The sequence below is a fragment of the Cuculus canorus genome, chromosome 6, assembly GCF_017976375.1.
Source record: "Cuculus canorus isolate bCucCan1 chromosome 6, bCucCan1.pri, whole genome shotgun sequence".
NCBI classification, from domain to species: Eukaryota; Metazoa; Chordata; class Aves; order Cuculiformes; family Cuculidae; genus Cuculus; species Cuculus canorus.
In genome coordinates, this window is record NC_071406.1 from 18,366,483 (window position 1) to 18,386,216 (window position 19,734).

At 39.4% G+C, this 19,734-nt stretch overlaps 1 protein-coding gene across 4 annotated transcripts in view; it reads right to left on the reverse strand.

Annotated features, from left to right (window-relative positions):
• RBMS1 (RNA binding motif single stranded interacting protein 1) overlaps nt 1-19,734 on the reverse strand; it is a 145,842-nt gene that overhangs the window by 60,001 nt on the left and 66,107 nt on the right. For all 4 annotated transcript variants that reach the window (XM_054069604.1, XM_054069605.1, XM_054069603.1 and 1 more), the window contains exon 2: nt 2,172-2,347. In XM_054069604.1, coding sequence (XP_053925579.1) covers nt 2,172-2,347 — 176 coding nt within the window. The remainder of the gene's footprint in view (nt 1-2,171; nt 2,348-19,734) is intronic.

The window sequence follows — 19,734 nt, forward strand, 5'->3', positions numbered from 1 at the left end:
TTTCTCCGCAATAACCATCACTGAAAACACATTTTCAGTACAGTATATATTATATGAGCCCATGATGATCAGAGGGAAAAATCTGTGCAGATGGGATGTTTCTGGCATTTGTAGTGACAATGACATCTTTCAGTCATTATTTCTGCAACCCACAGGTGTTTTTCTGTCTTGAGTGACAACAGCCAAAAGATATAAAACAAAGTCTATGACCTTTTTCTGTAGGTCTACTGAAAGCTGCTGATTGCCAGCAAGTAAGATAATTTCTGCAATATGCAGAGCAGCCTTTCTATCTACTCTTACCACTATGGGCACCAGTGGGCACCTTCTTAGGACAGCACGACCCACTCTATAAGGGGAAAAAGGAGGTAAAATTGATCTAAAGCGTCCTTGTAAATCTTAGGCATTCGGAAGGAGTTAATGAATATATTTCAGAGATCTGTAGGAAACAGAAGTTTCTTCACTGACTTCCACGTGTCCAAGATTTTATTCCCCATTTACCTTGTATCTTCTCAGCTTGAACAATAAACATGGCAGGATCGCTTTCAAGAATATCTTGCCCTCTATGTCTTAGAAGTTTAGACAGGTTTGTAGGAAGGAAACATTTTGCATCTGAAACTTTCTATAATCTGTAAAAGTAGATTACTGAGCTTTTGTGAACAAGGAGAGAGTATTTTCATTTCTATCTTACTGTAGCATCAAGTTAGTTGCTATGGGGCTAAGTTGGCAGAGAGGTCTAAGGCTCCTAAAAGATAATCCATATTTTTTAAAATTGTTCCACACCTAAAATTTCTGGACGTTTCACTTGGTTCCTCAGCAGAAATGGAGAATTTTGAGGCAAGGTTTCCTTTCCTCTCAAGTAAGACATTTCAGAGAGAAATACGCCACAGGAAGAAACACCACGACCTTCAAAGTCTGTAAATTCACTTCAGAACTGATTTAATAACTTCATGGCTGCAGTTCTTGCCTTTTCTTTATTTGCAAAATTCATGCTGTTCCAACTACAATTATATATTGAACAGCAACAACAACAAAACTGGAATCTTCGGCCATCCAAGAGGAAAAGGAGCAGTTACAGCAAAGTATTGAACATATTTTTTCTAGGATGTTCGTGCATCGATGACATGTAAGACTGCAAACCAGAATGTCTTTACAAAGAGATTAAGGAACTATAGTAACCACTGCACAAATAGTAGTTACTGGGCGTCTCCAGCACAAAATAACCTCACAACTCTGTCCTAACATAACACGAGTGTGCAGGCCAAGGTTTCTTCATCAATTCAAAAGACAAAAATGGGAAGGAAAAATCCACTTCTGTAAAACATGTGTTTGCAACTAGAATTCAAGTAACAAGAGGTCATTGTCACATCAGAAACTGTAACAATATTTATCAATAGATCTCTTCACAGACTGATAATCTGTTCTCTTTTCCGCAAATTAAATGGATTTCATTTGCCGTTGGGAAAATGATCAAACATTTTTTTTTTCTTTAAAGACCTGAGAAAAAGTTGTTTTTATTGTAATATTAAGATGACTGACATGTGACTGCTACCCTAGAAGTCCAAATTTTATTAAGAAAAAAAAAAAAAAAAGGAAAAACCAAAAAAGAATTCTTTATAAATTAGATATCAGATTTTTTGCAATATTCAGAACCAAAGGCACCCTATGTAAGCTGGGATCCAAGACTTACAGGTTTCCCTAACTATTTTGCTAATTTATGCTGCGATCTTCAACACGTATTTTTCCATATCCCTAGTCACTCACCTGCTAAATTGAACATTTACAGTGACGCAGAACAATTACTTGAGGAGTTGGTACCAACAGATTATCTTAGTAGTGAACAGAGGAGACCTTCTGTTGCAGGTTCTTAACATTTTCATTTATGTGTGATTTCAACAACATCAGGCAGTTGTATGGGTGATCATAGTTTTTACTAAAGCAATGGGTTGCTTCAATTCCTCCCTATATTTCAACTTTCTTTACTTCTCAGAAGTGCCAAACACATTCTTTTCCTTCTGATTGCCAGGGAAGTTGAAACTTGCCATCGTACTACAGGACAAGGATTTTTACTTATGAATCTATTTTTTCTTCCCTCAAAATCCAAAAACTCATTTTGTATACCTACGGTAAGCTTTTAAGGTACATTGTAATTTATATTTAAGCATAGTACTTACGGTTGGCATAATTTTACCAGGTCCTGATCAGTGGTGTTTGGAGGCAGTGCTCTGATGTAAAGGTTTGTTTTACTTAATTGATCCCATCCTGAGTTGCTGCTGCTACTACTGTTGTTGTTACTGCTGGTGGTGCTGGGACTAGGAGGAGCCATTGGGTGGGCTGGTACAATGGACTGCTGCAAAGGAAAAAGCACATTAGAGGAAACCGTAGATAGCAATCACAGCACATACATTATCTCAGTCTACAGTAGCCTGTTTATCATTCAGCTTGCTCTGTTAAATCTATGTAATTACTCGTGCATTTTAAATATGCCTGCTTTCACATCACGTTTGGGGCAGGATGCACAGGAACATTCTAATATGCAAACCCATCATCTGAAGCATGCACAATGCATGACACAGCCTCAAATTTATATATAACCTCTGCTGAATATTACCAATAGCATTTAATCACTCTTCATTATGGCATCTGATGTGAAAATGAAATAAGAGATATTTGTTACTTTAGGTTCCAGCAGGTATAAACTAAGTTTACATCACTGTAACTATTCCATCTGTCAAATTAATTATCGTGACAGGCATGAAGAGTATGCTATTTCCTCATTCTACACAGAAATATAAAAATAATTAGAAGCCCCTTTTGCATCTCTTCTGACTCCTAGCACTTCACACAATACTGCTTTTTTAATTTTATTTTATTTTTATTACTAAAGATAGAGCGGGAACACAGCTTTCAGACCAGACTTTAAATTAATTGTGTACCTTGGCAGAATTTTTATACTGCCACTATTCTCAGTATTTCTGTATTTTAACAGTCTCAAGAAAAAGACCCCATATAACAGCAAAAAAAAAAAAGCTTAAAAAAGAGATTAGCTTATAAACACTTCTACCTAATCCTAAAGTATCTAATGTCATTGTTCTTAAAAATTAGACCCCAACGGAAGATAAAAATGTACCAGAGAAAATCTGCAGAAGAACAGTCTTAGTCATTTGCATTAACCACAGCATAGCAGGGCTCAGCGCAGAAAGCCAGGTCTGTGGTGTGGTAAGGGAGGAATACTTCAACGAATGTAATAGCTAAAGTTGCCAGCAGGAGCCTTGTGCCTACACGATTTCCACCGACAGGAAGAACTGGCTACATGCAGTCCCTTTCCTGCAAAAGTTGAGCCTGCACAGCTGGAGAAGCTCACAGCAAAGAACCGCCCTGGGAACCGCAAAGGAAAGGAGCAGAACAGGGGAGAAAATCCAGTAGAATATAAAGTAGATGTCAGCGTAGCTACAGTGTAACTCACTTGTTCCTCCCCCGATGCCACCCTCTTCTTCCAACGAGGACAAATGGGTGTGTGGCCACAGCCGGAACCAAAAAATAACCTTCCCAGATTTGGTTCACTACTTGTGGGTTTGTGTTGTGCAAAAGCTTTGGCTGTCACAAGGCAGGGAAGAGGAATGTGTAGGTAGAGAGGAAGGAATTACAAGCCACCTTAGTTTTAAAGTATCTACGCATCTACAGCTTTAATACAAAAGAAAAACGAGACTATTTTGGAAATAACCTCAGGGAACTGGAATTAAATGGTGAGTGGGGGAAAAGTACAAAGGCATACCTTACATCAGATACTCTACAATAATTATGCTTTTATTTTTTGTGTTTCCCTAGGAAAGTTTTGAAGTCATTGAATGGTTTGGGTTAGTTCCAATCCCCTGCCACGGGCAGGGACACCTCCCACTGGATCAGGTTGCTCAAGGTCCCATTCAACCTGGCCTTCAACACTTTCAGGGAGGGGACACCCACAACTTCCCTGGGAAACCTGTTCCAGCGTCTCCTCACACCATGAAGAATTTCTTCCTAATGTCTAACCTAAATCTTTCCCCTTCCAATTTAAAGCCATTCCTCCTCGTCCTATCTCTCTGTCCTATCAACTGAAATCTTCCAACTCAGTATATTGCTAAGTTTATTATGCAGCAGTAGAAGCCTGGAACAGCAACCTGCAGCACTCTATACCAAATCAACACTGTAAGTAGAAACATTGTTGCTGCCTCATTGAGCTGAACAGAAAACTACCAAATATATTTTTCCTGATTATTTAAAATTTCATAACTGAATATCAGTGTTTCATTGCCACAGGGCTGAGACATTTGTTTTTAAATAAAGCCTATTAGAAACATCAAATCTTTTCCAAAAGATTTATCGTCTGAGTTGAAGCACTCTACTAGAATTTCTTCCAGGCATGATTTAAAATGGGAAAAAGATTAAACCCTCCCTCAGAGTTTGTAATGGAAACACTGACTGATTTTAACTATAGCAGTGCAAGTTGGGCTGTCAGACCGTTTTGCTTCCAGTAATGCCAGGCAATTATTTTTAGGGTTACAAGCAAAGCAGAATGACAAAGCAACTAGTTTCAAAATGTTTTCATAACAAACTGAACAAACGTAGTCTGGCACAGCACTATCCTCCTTTTCAAGAAGCCTTCAGCTAAGTTCAAAATGCAAACTGATCAAATGTACAACTGCTCTGTTCAAGGTTTCAAAATGCGCACTTCGCTCGTATATGCATGTACAGCTGCCACAAAAGTCAGCACACACATACCAGCCATCTTCACTGGTAATTGCTATTTGAGACTGAGAGCCTCTATTCTGTTTTTCAATATCTTAGCTTCAGGTTTGTTTTTACTTCTTACCATGTTTTTCTTTCAAAATCTTTGTTTTTCTACATTATGAAAAACTGAAGTTTTGTAAAATCTTGTCCCCAGCTGGACAAAGACAGGAGAAGAAAATGAACGTATGTCTCTGTAGACAAAGCAGGAATCTGAACTCTGTCTTCAGGTATAACACAAATACTCCATTCTGAGAAATTTAAACTTTTATTTAAATGTGAAGATGCTCTAATGCTAGTGGTCACATCCAAACATGACAGGAATGTAAACGGAATTGCAGTTCTCTTCTTAAGATTGCAGACAAAGTTTTCCACTGCTTCCACAGAAACTCACACCCTTACCGGCCTTAAAAGCTTTACAAAACACTTAGGTTGGGCGTAGTGCAGCTCTCAAACCCTGCAACCGAATGACACACACAACCTTTAAAGGGCCAGTGACATCTTAAAGCCATACAATTCAAACACATTTTTTACATTAAAATTCAATTTTAAAATTTGAATCACACTTTCCACTCTGTTCCTCACTGATGACTTCTTGTAAAAAGTAAATTTTAGAGGTCCTTCTTTTGTTCAAAGGGGCTTTTCCAGCTGCAGTTGCTGCAGAAGGCTCGGCAGCATTGCAGAGCTTTGCTCCTGTAGCTCTGCTGGCAGAATCTCCTACGCTGGCAGCGCATGCCAAGAGAAGAGTTTTTCTGCTGGCATAGTTGCATCACCTCCCCAAACGACATAAACTAAGCTGATAGAAGTTCTCTCCTCACGGCACAGCTGCATCCACACCTGGGGTTTTGCCAACATATCTGTGTCAGCAAGGACGAAAAACTTTTTTCCAACCCGGGGCTGATACAGCACTCACTGGCAAGATGTTCTGCAATGGAGATCCAGCCAAAGTTTGGGGTTGTTTGTTTAGAAACAGCTTTCATGAACATTAACTGAAAGCTTTTTATAGAACTTGAAATCAATTTTGAAAAGTTTTGGTTTACATATTGTAGTCTCTGCTGCAAATTCATATCAAAAGGAGTTCTTAAGATTATCATACGAACTTCACAGCAGTTTGTAATAATGTAACATACATAAAACTACATTCACTGATTTTTAATCACTGCATCTCGAATTAAAACATTGAATGCAAGTGAAGGAAGAATAAACCTAAGTAACAGACCATTATTTCTTGTGACAATATTCCTGTTCACAAGAAAAAATTTTTCACACTGGTTTGCCATTTCCTCTTTAGTCTTCATTCCTGAAGGTCATTAGCCATCATTCTTTCTCCACAGCAGTTTCCTTCCTGTCAAGTGACAGAATGATCACCCCATTCCACTCTGGAGACAGCTGTGAGAAGCTCCCAACACCCTCGCCTAATCTCTGAGTGACCTGCCATCCAGCCCTTCACAGTCCAACCACAGCAGTGAGAAAACCACAGGTACCAATTAGGAAAAGCTCAGTGACAGAACCATCCCCGTGGAGTGCCCTGAAACAAGAAAAACTGCCTGCTTGTGTTTTCTTCTCAATATAAAACCCAAATGCGAAAAATGACAAATATTGAGAAACAACTAGAGAATAAGCTTATCTTTACATAAGACATTCCTGTCTTTCTTATAAACCACTCAATGCTTAAAGACTAGAAATGAGTCAGAGTAGGATTTTGTGTGCCAAGGAGGAGAAGAATCCTCACCATCAACAGGAAAAAAACACACAAAAAAACATCCAACCAAAACAAAACAGAACAATTCTGAGAAATTCCTTTTACCTGGGAGTTACGAGATACTACTGATCCTTGCTACCTTCAGACTACAAAAGTCCAAGGTAACTCCCAACACGCAGAAGATAACTTGGATAATGACTGTCCCAAAACAGACCATGATAATTATGGTAGCAATTCATTTAAGTCTCTAACTTCAGGTAATAAAAACATGTCTGTGAAGTTAAATAAGATGCTAGCATATAATTATGAGTTCTTTTGCCTAGCTAAAATTCCTGACGGGAAAAATACTGTGACTTTTAAACAGCAGTGTTAGTTCTCACACATCTACTCTAAATTCAAACCACAATTAGAGCACACACTAACTACCTATTTAGCCCAAACTGCCACTTGGATCATCTCATAGTTTCAAAATCTTGTCACTGGTGTTTGCCCAGCTGTGTTCAGGTGATTAAGCTTCAAGTACCTCCTTACTCTGCCTGATTTTGCCTAACCTCCCTGATTTCACTAAACAGCATTTTGAAACAGCACTTTCCGTAACTAGCATTGACATAAAAATTACCATGCATTTTTGTGGATGTTCAACGGATGATGAAAAAAATTTAGTTACATGAACCTGGAAAATTCCTGGATTAAATTGGGTGTTGATTTATTTATTTATCAACCTAACACTGAGCTTTATACACACTGTGACAACTAAGGCTCAGTAAAATAAAAGATGCCACAGCTAGTAAGACAAGATGCTGTCACGTCTGGTGCACAGCTTAGGAATTATCATGTTTGGAATAAAGTCATGTCCAGAACAGAAAGAAGAAATACAAATGTTTAAAAGAAAACACTTTCCTGACGAAGACAGTTGCTTTATCGCCTCCCTTCAGATAAGGAATCACTAAATCTTCATAATTTAATCTAAGGCTGCAAACTAATAGCTGTAGTAGGGATGCCATTTTGAGTGTCCAGCACTCTGATGATAGTTTCCATAATCATGTCTGAAATGTTACGCAAGTAAAGCTGAATTTCTAGAGGCCTCTCCAAGTCCAACTCTCAGTGGACATGAGTCAACCAGTAGAAACAGAAAGATCTGCTGCTGCTGCATTTACATCTCCTGCCTTAGGGTAGGTTCTCCAACTGTTGTTCTTCAATCTGTCAGCACTTGTCACAGGAAGATTCAGCAAGTTCGCTGCTTTTCAAGCATTTTCAGGATAATACCAGTACAAGAAAAAGTGGAGAGCATCTCAGATGCTGGGTTCTCCAGACTCTGTTGGAAACCTTCTCAGGAGGAGAAAACCCTGGGACCTGCCACCTTTTCCTCCTTTAACCCACTCACCTCAAGTTCTTTTTGCACAGGTGAGGAACACGGTCTCACAGTGATGCTGCAAGAGTCAACAGGACTATTCCAGCTGTTTTAATGGCTGAGACCACAGCCTCATGATCACAGAGAGCTATTTGCACACCCAAGACGCAACTCTATTCCATCTTCCTTCAGATAGTGAAGATGGGTGTTAGTGCTCCAGCCACAAGGAGCAGAAACAATTAGGTGCTGGGAAGAGGCAGGGGTCTGTGGGTGGAGGCTGGCATCAAGTAGAGACTCTCCCTGTTACGAAATATCACAGACAGCCCACAAGTGCCTGGAGATCCAGCCCTGAGTTTCTCCCAAAAAGCTCTTTAACCTTCCATACCTTAGCATGGAAGACCTACAAGGTAAGACAGAAGGAACAAAGGAAGAAGGAAAAAAAAAACCAAAACCTTCACAATAGTTACCTTCTGAGTTAACACTGTCAATGTTCAAAGCAATTCTGCAGATCATTTTCTAAAAGGCTGTTGAGGATCTCCACTGGTTTTGCTTTCACATCTACCAACAAAAAATGGGTTCCTTTGAGCACTAACTTGATCTTTGGGAAGAGGTAGAAATTGCAGGGAATCACGTTTGGCAATCAGGGTGGGTGCTTAAGCACAGTGATGCTGTAACTGGCTAAAAACTACGTCATGGTAACTCAACGTTCACTCTCACACACTGACATTTTCTGACTGAGGGTAAGAAAACGTCTCTACTTGAACACGCATCCACTCATACTGTGTGAAGTGATCAAGTTGAGCTTTGTCTCCCTGTGACAGGTTAGAGCATATTCTATAACCATCTCCGTCTCTACCCTCCCACTCTTGCTTCCCAAGCTACAGGATTAGTCTTGTGTTTTTTGTGTCAGACTTCGTACGCCCCAAGTACTACAGTTGGCATTACGATAGCAATAAGCATATTGAGAATCAAATGCTCAAAAATAAAAGAAAAAAACCAAAACACTGCTGAATGGGGTTGTGGAGAAGCCCATAGCTCTAGTTTTATTCCTTAACGTAAGTTTTAGGAGGAGTCCGGCAAGATAAAAATGGAGGGTTACGCCCTTTTTCTTGCCCAAGTTATAGCCAACTCCTATGAAATTTATTTTTCTAAATGTAGATGACAATCTTCTTCATTTAAAAGGAAATAAAAGGAAACAAAAACACAGGATGGATATCACCATGTATCTACGGAAGTAAAAAAGGAAACGTTCACTTTGCCTTTTTTTTGTCTTTCTTCTCTAGTCCATTGTGTTTTAACTAATTTGAATCATCTTGCCAGTAAAATTGAGAAAAGTTTCTGGCAAAATCCAGGAAAGCAGTCAATACACCTTTTTTTCTGAGCCATTTAAGAAGCCCTTCCTTGATACACAAAAATGCAAGAGTGAGTACGTGCTTTTCTCAGCTGCCTTTGTAAGAAATCTTCATGGAGAATGGCTCTATCAGCAATGAAACAAGACAAAGTCTAGCATAAAGTCCCTGCTCAGATCTAACAATTTCACCCCTAGACTGTTCTGCCCTCTCCCCACGACAGCTATTTCGCTTCCTTTTCCTCATGATGGCAAGAGGACAAACCATCATTCACAGTAACATAACAGGACTAAATTTGTTCTCACCAGAAAGCAACGTTTACTAACAACAGAAGGTACAGAAGTAAACCATCCCAGCTTGTTACAAAGTGTAACGTTACCATATTTTTTTCAGGAGATGGAACCAATATTATTTAAGTCACATACCTATATTAAAGCTTAATGTAACAGTAACCACTTGTTAGTGATGAAATAAAGCTCCAAATAGATGTACTTGCTTTTTATTAAGACATTTGAAAAAGTGGGAGCCACATTAAAGTATATAATAAAACCTGCTGATATTACAAACAGTTTTTCGTCTAAGAACAGGAGGAGGGGGTGTGTGTGTGTGTGTGTTCACTATTATTACTGTTATTTAAAAAATTATTTCTAATTCAGAAACACCAGGCCAGTCTGCAACAGTAGAGCAAGCAATGAATGCAGGAAGCTCCTCCTGGTTCAAGTAGCTCTTCTAAAGTCTCAGTGATAATGAAAAAGCTTCAGAGTTTCCAGGAGCTCATTTCATTGACTTCATCCCTTGTTAGGGATTTTTAAATGCTCCACTGACTCCCTTAGTCCAGAGACAAATAACAGGTGCTGGATACATGAAACTAGCCACATCACAGAAGGTATCACAAAGGAGAGAGACTGGAGCACCGACCTGGGCTATGTTCCAGTTCCTTTGCAGAAGCTATCAACCCTTCTCCTTGCTCACGAGTGCTTGCTCACCAAGAATTACAGCATCCTTTTCCCTCTCAGTCTTACACCTGGATTTCCTGGACAATCCTCTGACACAATACAATGGTACCACGTTCTAGCCATGACAAAATTATAGACTAATCTAAAGAAAAATATTTGAGTTCCAGCTTCTGAAATTTGAACAGGCTGCAGCAATCCAACAGCTAGTCTATGTTGAAACAATATAAAAAAAAAGTTGAGATGCTGAGGTAGGAGAAGAAAATTTGGTATTGAGATCTACTGGACAAAAAAGCATGTACATGCTTTTGTGGTTAGCCCTTCATTGACCAACAGACACAAAAGAATTCACGGCCAGCTTCCTTCTAGACTCTAGTAAATAAGCAGATTTATTTTCTTCAGTGAAACTAGCTGAGGCTTTTGCTCAGGATCCATACAGAAAATAGCACTGATTCTGTAGACTATGTTAAAATTTTTGTTCCAGCTGAAGATTCAAGTTGCAATGAGAAGAAAACGCATCCCTTTTCAGAGAGGTTTAACTCATATACTGATGGGTTTATGCACATCTCAGAAAGGCAGCTCGTCCAGTACAGGACACTGAATACAAATAATAATATGGATTCATCTCTCTCAAAGGGGGGAGAGGGCTTTTCCTCAGGAGCTAGTGGGGCTCATTAACAGAACTTTAAACTAGACTTGAAAGGAGATGGAGAAAATATCAGGCTCACCTGTGACATGCTGTAGGATAACACCAAGATTAGAGCAATGGGGTGCTAGTGAGGTCCCTCAGCCCACTGCTCTGAGACGCATTGGTTAAACTGCAGCACACTTATAGCCTTATGAGGCAATAGGAGCCAACAGAGAAACACCAATGAAACCCCTCAAAGGAATTAAAGGGTGTTCCTCTAAAGAGGTGGCATGACCAACAAAATAGGCAACACGTAGCATGGGCAACAAACAGGAGGAGTTGGAAGTCACCATGCCGCTAGAACGCCATGACCTGGTTGCCATTACTGAACCTTGGTGGGACAAATCCCACAACTGGAGTGTAGCTGTCAATGGTTACACACTGTTCAGGAGGAACAGGCAAGAAAGGAGAGGCAGAGACATTGCCCTGTACATTGAGAAATAGATAAGAGTGCCAAGAGCTGTCTCTTAAGAATAGCCACAAGCAGGTTGAAAGCCCATGGGTAAGAATCAGAGACCAAAGCAAGTAAAGGGAACCTTGCGGTTGGTGTCTACTACAGGTTGCCTGATCAAGGAAAAGCCTATTGGCGAAGTCCTCCTACTCAAACTACAGGAGGCATTGCACTCACAAACTCTTATCTGGCTGGGGGACTTCAACCACCCTGACATCTGCCAGAAAAGTATCATGGTGACATGTAAGCAATTCAGGAGACCCCTGGGATGCACTGAGGATAACTTCTCAAGCCAGGTGATAGATAGTCCTACCAGAGGGGACACAATACTTGACCTGATGATCACCAACAGAAGTGATGGATGCTAAGTACTGGCTGATGTCAAGACTTGAGGCAGTGTAGGCTGCAGTGATCACACGCTGGTGGAGTTTGCAGTCATGAATTTTAGGAAAGCAAATTGCCAGCTGTTCAGAGAGTTAGTCCCCTGAGAAACAAGAGAGCTGAACAAAGCTTTCATGTTCCAGGTTGTATGATGGGAGAGGGGCCACATTCAGTCATATACCAGCAGGAAGGTCCTACATAGTGGCATAGGCTGTATTTCCAGTGGAGTCCATGAAATGCCAGCAATAAGCACACAGAGGGTTTCTTAGAGCATTACGGGCAGCAGCTATGAGGTTTATAAGGAAAAGTGCAGAAATTCAGCATTTACAAATGCTGACAGATGACTGTTGGTGCTCAGTGTTAAGAGGTTCACAGATCCCCAAGATAAAAGGCCATCGGCATTCCTTCTCTCTGTATATAGGACTTTGAGTAAGCATTCATTAAACAGGAAACTCCTACTCAATACCACCATTTAAAAACTCTTAAGGTGTCACCCAAAACAGATTAAAAAAAAAAAAAACCAAAGAAAAGAACAAGCATTCAGGCAGTTGTTCTACTTCATGGAAGTTGTTGAATTCCCAGGACATGAAAAAAAGGTCCAGCCAAACTGCAGCTGGTACATACAGAAGTCCAACAAACAGTTTCACTTCTCTATTAGTCATCAACTGTCTTGCAATTTTGTATTTTTTTTTTTAAAGGGAAAGAGGAAGACTCAGGGAATTTCACACTAGTCAGCCCAAATTCAATTCCCAGAAAAATTCTGGAACAAATCATTGAACATTCACCTTAGAAGAATCTAGAAGATAACAAAATTACAAAAAAAAAGCACAAAGAGTAGATCTGCTAAAAACAGATCCCATCAAAACAATCTAATTCTCTTCACAGTTAGCGCAACCAGCTTAGTGGATAAGGCAGAAGCAATAAATACCTAGAAATCTTGACTGAGACTTGAACACCATCCCACATGATCTTTTTATCAGCAAAATAAGGAAATACTGTCTAGGTCAGCAGTTCTCTTTCTAAGGCACTCTGTAGTGGAAAGTGAGGTGTGGACTGGAGTGGAGCAGAAGCTCATGAAATCATTAGTGTCTTGATGTGCACACTTTTGGGAGAAGAGGAAGCAGAGCAAAAGGCACATTCAAAAGCATCATCAATCCTATTGCTTCCTCCTCCGGCCCAACTCTCAAATGCACAGTGCTTCTAAACCTTTTTGGTTTTAACCCCTGCTTAATAAGTGAAGTGGTCCTAAACAAGACTGAAAGTGTAAGAAGATGCACTAATACCTCAAAGAAGAAAACACTGCTCTGATGAGAATAATGCAAAGTTCGTATTTTATTTTTTTAGGAAGAAAAGCTAAAAACCACCAGACATCTCCCATAAAAAAAAAAAAAAAAAATAGTAAAAATGGCAAATATTTTTTTTTGCTTTTCATGGAATTGGGGAAAAAAAAGTCTACTGAGATCTGACAATAAATAATAGTAATTTTTTTTTTTGGCCATTTTTACTTTTACTGCATTTATAGCATAATGGGAAGAAGTAGCATACCAAAAGCAGCACCATCAAATGGCACTTAAATGTATGGAAAATGAGAGACTTGGATTTATTCTGGGTATTTGTTGGCTCCCTTGTTGGAAAACAAGGGATAGCAGGTAATGATTTCCTTAAGTGACTGCTGCAAAACTAAGGTCCAACAGTGAAACTTTCCCACATCATGCAAGGCAGTCACTTCTGTTCAGAACACAGACTGTTCTATGAGAATACAGATCTCTAGCTCAATTGCTATTTTATTCACCCTTTTTGTCATTACCTGTTGTGAACTTTTACCTCCCGTGTCAACAAATGGGCCCACAGATAATATTCAATGTGATCAAAAACATACTGTTTTCAAGTACTTCTATTTATGATATGTTAAAATGTGTATTTTATGGGCATTGGCAATTAAGTTTTTAATTTAATAAAGTAGCAAATACTCAATATTAATGAGGTCATACTCTTCTTAGCAGTTAAGGATGCCATCCATTATTGTATTTGGGTGGTCAGTCCAGTTAAGTCTATCTCATAAAGCTGCTGTATATGAGTATAAGCACCATGTAAAAAAAAAAAAGCACAGTACAGACACAGATACTCACCCTGGCTTACTCAGAGAACTGCTTGAATATCTGTATTAGAAAGACTGGCAGTATAGTGGAAAAAAAATATGTTTGGTCAATCTTTAGTTCTTTATAGAGAAGGAAGTGTTTTCTTTTCAAAAGTTAAAAACTGCAGAAGAGTTTATGAAATATTATTTACTGTTCTTCCATATTGTACTAGATATAAGATTCCTGATAAGCTCTTACAAATCTTGTTTCCTACTAAAAAAGTGTCACAGGTTTCATTAAGCTCAAGGGAGAATTATGTGGGGTTTTATTTCAGGTTTTTAAAAAAACTATTTTTATAGTGTCTCTTTTTTATTTTTTTTATTGTTTTCCAAATTCTTGGTTTTTTCCCCCTCAAACCACAATTTAATCATTCTGCTCATCTGGCTGTCCTATCCATCCTCTCTCTATAGACAGCAATTATAGGATAGCAACAGCATCACATTGAAAATACATGTCTAAAGAAGCATCTGCTTTTTTGGCAAACACCATGCTGTTGGTGGCATTGGAATTATTGCTATACTGTTTGTCACAGGGTTAGACCACAGATGGCTCTTTTGGCTGACATGGGATCCGCTATGTCATTTTCTGTTTATTCAAGTTAAAAAATAAATTGGAGAACTTGTGCCCGACCGCATATGAGGAAGTCAAGTCCTATCAAAAATCCTTTGTCTACGACTGCTGGTTCCATATGGGCAGTATACCACACCCAGCAGAGCAGCAGCACTGCTGCTATGCATCTCTCTATTCCAGTTTAAAGAAAAGAACGCACATTCTTTTTAGCAAGGCCACCTTGTTATGCCAGTATTTAATAAGGCAACCCAGTGCTGTAGATCTCAACCTATTCCTGCTTCTCTTGCTGCATTCTTTGATAACCTAGGTGGGACAGTGCAGATAGCCGGCTCTGGCCTTTTCTCATACATTCCTAAATCTTTATCTCTTTCTGATAGACTACGCCCACTTCACTGCAGCCAACATCTCCAGCTGGAAGAACAGTGGCACGGCAGAAAAAAACATAGTAGAAAAAGAAGTCAGTTTTTTAAGACTTCATCATCAAGATTGAATCTGGGTGACCCCATGAACAGGCTCTTTTGAGCTGCACAATTTATGCTTCAAAGTAAAGAGTAGTCTAGATATTTTATCCTTCCTATTCACTTTCCAAATGTTTTCCCTTTTCTAAGGGCCTAAGGCACTTCTGCGTCTCCAGGCCTAACTACTGTAGAGATGTCAGAAAAGAATAAGCCAGTATCGATACATTGCACCAGTACAACACCGATAGTGGGAACATCCAATTCTATTGCTCAGCAGCTTGTTATGTGCCTATGCCAAGTTACAGTTAAACTGACGTCGGTGAGAATGGTAGCATCTTACATCACTTTCCATGGAAGTGAATGACTCCTCTATGAGCTGGACAACAGGAAACCGCACTGCAAGCATCACTGCCCTTCCTAGTTACTCCACTGCAGATATTTCCACAATCCTTTATAGTATTTGCCATGAAGTGAGGTCAGCATCATCTGGGCTGGGCTGAAAGTTCCTTTCATCTTTTTGTTACTCGCTTCCAAATTTCAAAAAGTGCCCTTGTGGTTCTTACATTCTGTAGTATCATAAAATGCAGCACATACAACTCATTATAACACATTGAAGAGAACAGACATAACATTGCTGGTAAAGTATTAAAGCAAAGCTCAGATACAACTACAAAAGCACATACATAATTCAAGAAACAAGAAGAGTGCAGATTAAATACGGTTTTAGGATTTCATACCCCACTGCCTTCTACACATTGCAGTCACATAAGGAAAGCGTAAGTTAGTTTTACAATTATCTCAGTGAAGGCTGAAGTGAGTATCAATCAAACTTCAGCAGAAATAGTACTAAGTTTGTGCTAAATCTGTCATGATATTTTGACGTTCAAGGAGACCATGGTCAAGACAATGGTGCTGCAAGTGGACTATGTATATATGCCACTACATGTATATGTATATGTATACACACACTAAACTTGCAATTCTTTATGGTAGGGTGACCACATCTCTGTAAATGTGATTTTCCTCCTTGGCTAAAACATTGAACTGAACAAAGCAGCACCGTACTATTGAATTAGCAACACAGCCATTTTAAAACAAGAGTAAGATCAGTAGCGACTTTTTACATCAGATTCATTACATAAGGAGTTGTTGGTTTTCTGCACTTGCACACATCAGCCTAGTTCCAACTCACTGCATTCATTTACACAAGCTGAAAATCTGACCAAGAAAGAGTTTTATACAGTTCAACACTGCATTATAGAAAACTGACAGATCAGAAGGCAGAAGCATATAACGTTGGCAAAATATTTCAACATAGGGCTTTTCTGCAGGTTACTAAGGAGCAAACTGCTTGCTTTGCACACTACAACAAGTATATCAATTTTCTTTGGATTTTAATGAGACTGCTTGTAGCACATATGAGACTGCAAATGAGATTCCTGAAGTCACCTAAATGACTCTCAAGACTCTACATGGTTTCCTAACGCAAAACATAGAAGCTCAAATCTCAATAGAAAAAAAATGGAGTTGAACGTCATTGCTTGTAAAACGGTTGCCTCTTGCATTGTTCTGTAACCGGGAAGAGTGTTGCAAACCCCAGTGCGGGTGCCCGGCCACACTGCCCACACTGTGGGTCTGACACCACACTAGTACTCAACAAGGATTTTCATCAATGCAACTGTATCAGCGCAGTTAAGTGCAGGTTAACAACTCCAAGACAGACAAGCTGTTAGTCATACTCTCACAGAGGGTGATGAATATCACAAGACTTTAGGTATGATGTATACTTAGCAAAAGTGATTTAAAGCAACAACTGAGAAAGAGGCATGTGCAGGAAGACCTCACTTTAGCATCGAGGACAACTGTTTCTAAATGTTTGAAGCCAGTGGCTACCAGTCAACTTTTTATGTTTCTCAGTGATGATCTTGCACTGTTACACAGCCATACTAAAGCCCACCACATCCAACCTTATTGGCCAAACATTCATGATAGCATATTCAGCATAAATGGCATAAAAGGTCCGTTTTCTACAGATGTATGACATAGTACGCAATGACACACAGGATACCCTCTGCTCTTGAGTAAAAACGGACGAGTGGTCTGTCATGTCCAGAACTATTTGAACAACTTCCTCCTCTGTGGCACACAGAGATCTACTCGTGCACAGGCACTGTAGAACAAATTACAGTTTAGCATGAGGAAAGCAGCGATGTTTAACTCCTGGGAAAGAGAAATAAGAACAGCTCACTTGGCTGATGAATGGGTCAGACAGACCCCGAACACCACTTATCCTGCAGCTGCCTTTACTACAGAAAATGCTGCTAAGATGGAACAGAGAACAAGACACCAGCAGCAGAAAATATAGTTTGAAGAGACCCAAGAAACTGCGAATGTTTCTCCGATTTATCACCATCCTGTTTCTTTGCCCTTAAAAAGTGTGTGAGTATACACACCTAAGGCAGGTATATCTACGTTCTCTTAGATTTGAGTATCCATCTACTTGAATCTTGAATTAAACTACAGGTTGACTCAGCATTATACACATTCAACTTTTTCCTTCCACAAGCTTTTATAACTTTTCTTGAAAGGTCATGTGCTATGAAGAGTTCAGGGAAAACGTTGGCATTTGGGACTACTTTCCTCCTGGAAAAGACAAGGAAGTCATAATTTTTGTCTCTAGACATCTCCGAATTCCTAACCTGCAACTGTAGCTTGGTTTAGAAGTTAGAGGGAACAATTTTCTTCTTACATTTCCAGTTAGTACACCTTGTGCATCTCACAGCACTCAGTGGCTATGTCCTTCGACACCTTTTTCTCTCTCCAGCTAAAGGATTTTTATGCACAAGAGTAGAAAAAGAGCATGTATTTTGATTCTGTAAGAACAGTTTCAAATGTTACAGCAATACACATCACTTGTTTCATTACCAGCATACTTAAGAGAGACCACTTTTCCAGTACCATTTCAGGAAACGGACCAGGATACTCTAGAACACAATGCTTAGTATACTACAAATACTATTTAATCCCATTCAATTTGTATCAAGCTTTGCAGGTTAGCATTTGCTCAGCATCAGTCTTAACAGATCCAAACCATTTCTAGCAACACTGCTCTGTTGTTGTTTGACAAAAGCCAGTTTGGGTAGCACATCTACCTCCATGGCCAAGAGAATTTGACTTTAGGTCTGTTTAAAGCAAAAAGTTGCTGAGCATCACCTTAAAATGATCTGTGAGTGAATTCTTTTGAATTTTAAGCTATAACAAACAGGAGCATAAAACATTTAATTTAAAAATGGCAGTTAGGGAATCTGACCAATTACTAAATCTAATCTTTATGCAAAGTTACTAAAAATGTAAATGTTTTCCTAAATGCAAATGATCAAGGATACACAGATGAGGAGTCCTTGCATACACGCAGGCAACTCACCACAATACTGTGAACACTACTAACCTGTGGACTTGATGAAACACAGCAAAGAATTTGCTAAAATCAGCACAGCAAAATCCATTACATGAGCTCACTTTTACAAACAGTAGCTTGTCTTTCTTTATAAATAAGTAAACCAGTATTCCTTCAATAGGATGGAATTCCTGAAGTTGTAAAGGCAGGCAAGATTAAAACTGAAGATTCATCCATAATATCTTGGGCAAGATTTCCAAGGGTAGGTAACTTCAGGTGGAGCTCCCCAGATGTCTAGTTCCATGTCAGGGACAATTTGTCTGTACTAACTTCTGACGGTTTGAACATTTCACCAGGCCAACTAAGAACATCACAGAAAGCTGAAATCTTTCAAACGTTATTGATAGGGTGCTTTAATATGGAAAGTCAACTCCTGATAAAGTTGGGAAGCACAAACTCATTTTGAGAAAGCTCTAGGATGTACGGACAGGGAAAAGGTGGTATAAGGAAGTCAACAAGCTTTAACACTGGTGGTTAGATCTGCTGCTCTGATAGCTAGCTTAGGTGCAGAACCAAATAAAGGCAAAAATGCCTGTTGGCAGCTCAGCTTTTGAGCCAACCTCTTCCTCAGTTTGGCTGAGGAGACAAAAGTGTGAGGGAGGCAATTGCTGGCCCTGTGCATCTCAGCTGGATCAGCTCTGTGACTGCCCCAGAGCCACAGGTGTGACAGAAGGCGAAAGTTACAAGAACAGGAATTAGGGAGAGATGAGGCTAATGGTATGCTAAGGATGGCTGCAGACCCAAAAACTGAGATGGCAGCTCAAGGAATAGCTAAAGCTGTTATTACTGCCAAAACCAGCAGCCTTGCCTCTACAGCTTTCTCCCCCTCCTCACATTAACAACAACAAAGACAAAGAAAAAGGCAAAAGGAAGTTCAGACTGCTGCTTTTACCATTGCTGCCGACTCATGAAAGTGGTGACAAAATGGCATTAGGCTGTCAAACAATCAGGAATTAAATCAACTTTGGTTTTACATACACAAACTAAAACAACTGCAGCAAATACATGTGGTACCTATGTCTGTAACTAAGCCTTAAAGTAAGGCAACAAGCAGCGTGCACAAACCTGCCTGCTACAACTTTGGCAAAATCCCACGTACATACCACACGCAGCAATGCTGCTCTGGCCTTAGGGTCAGATTTCCTGTATAACCTTACCCGAAACAAACTCAAATCAGTCTTTTCTCATTCTTTCAAGGATGATGTTTTGGTAGATGCTTATCACTTATTAGACCAAATACTTTCCAAGTCCTGAAAACATTTACTTTTCTCTTTACAAATGACTATCTTCTCCAAAATCCTTGTGCATGCACTTCCAAAAAAAAAAGTGCACAAACTTAAGCCTGTTTTATTTATTATTTCCTGCTTTTCTTGAAATCTGGAGTTTATATTTGAATAATGCAAACAGTGGAGCTATTCTAACTTACTTACACAGTATTTCCCTTGCATTTTGCCTTCTAATTTGAAAATTCACCC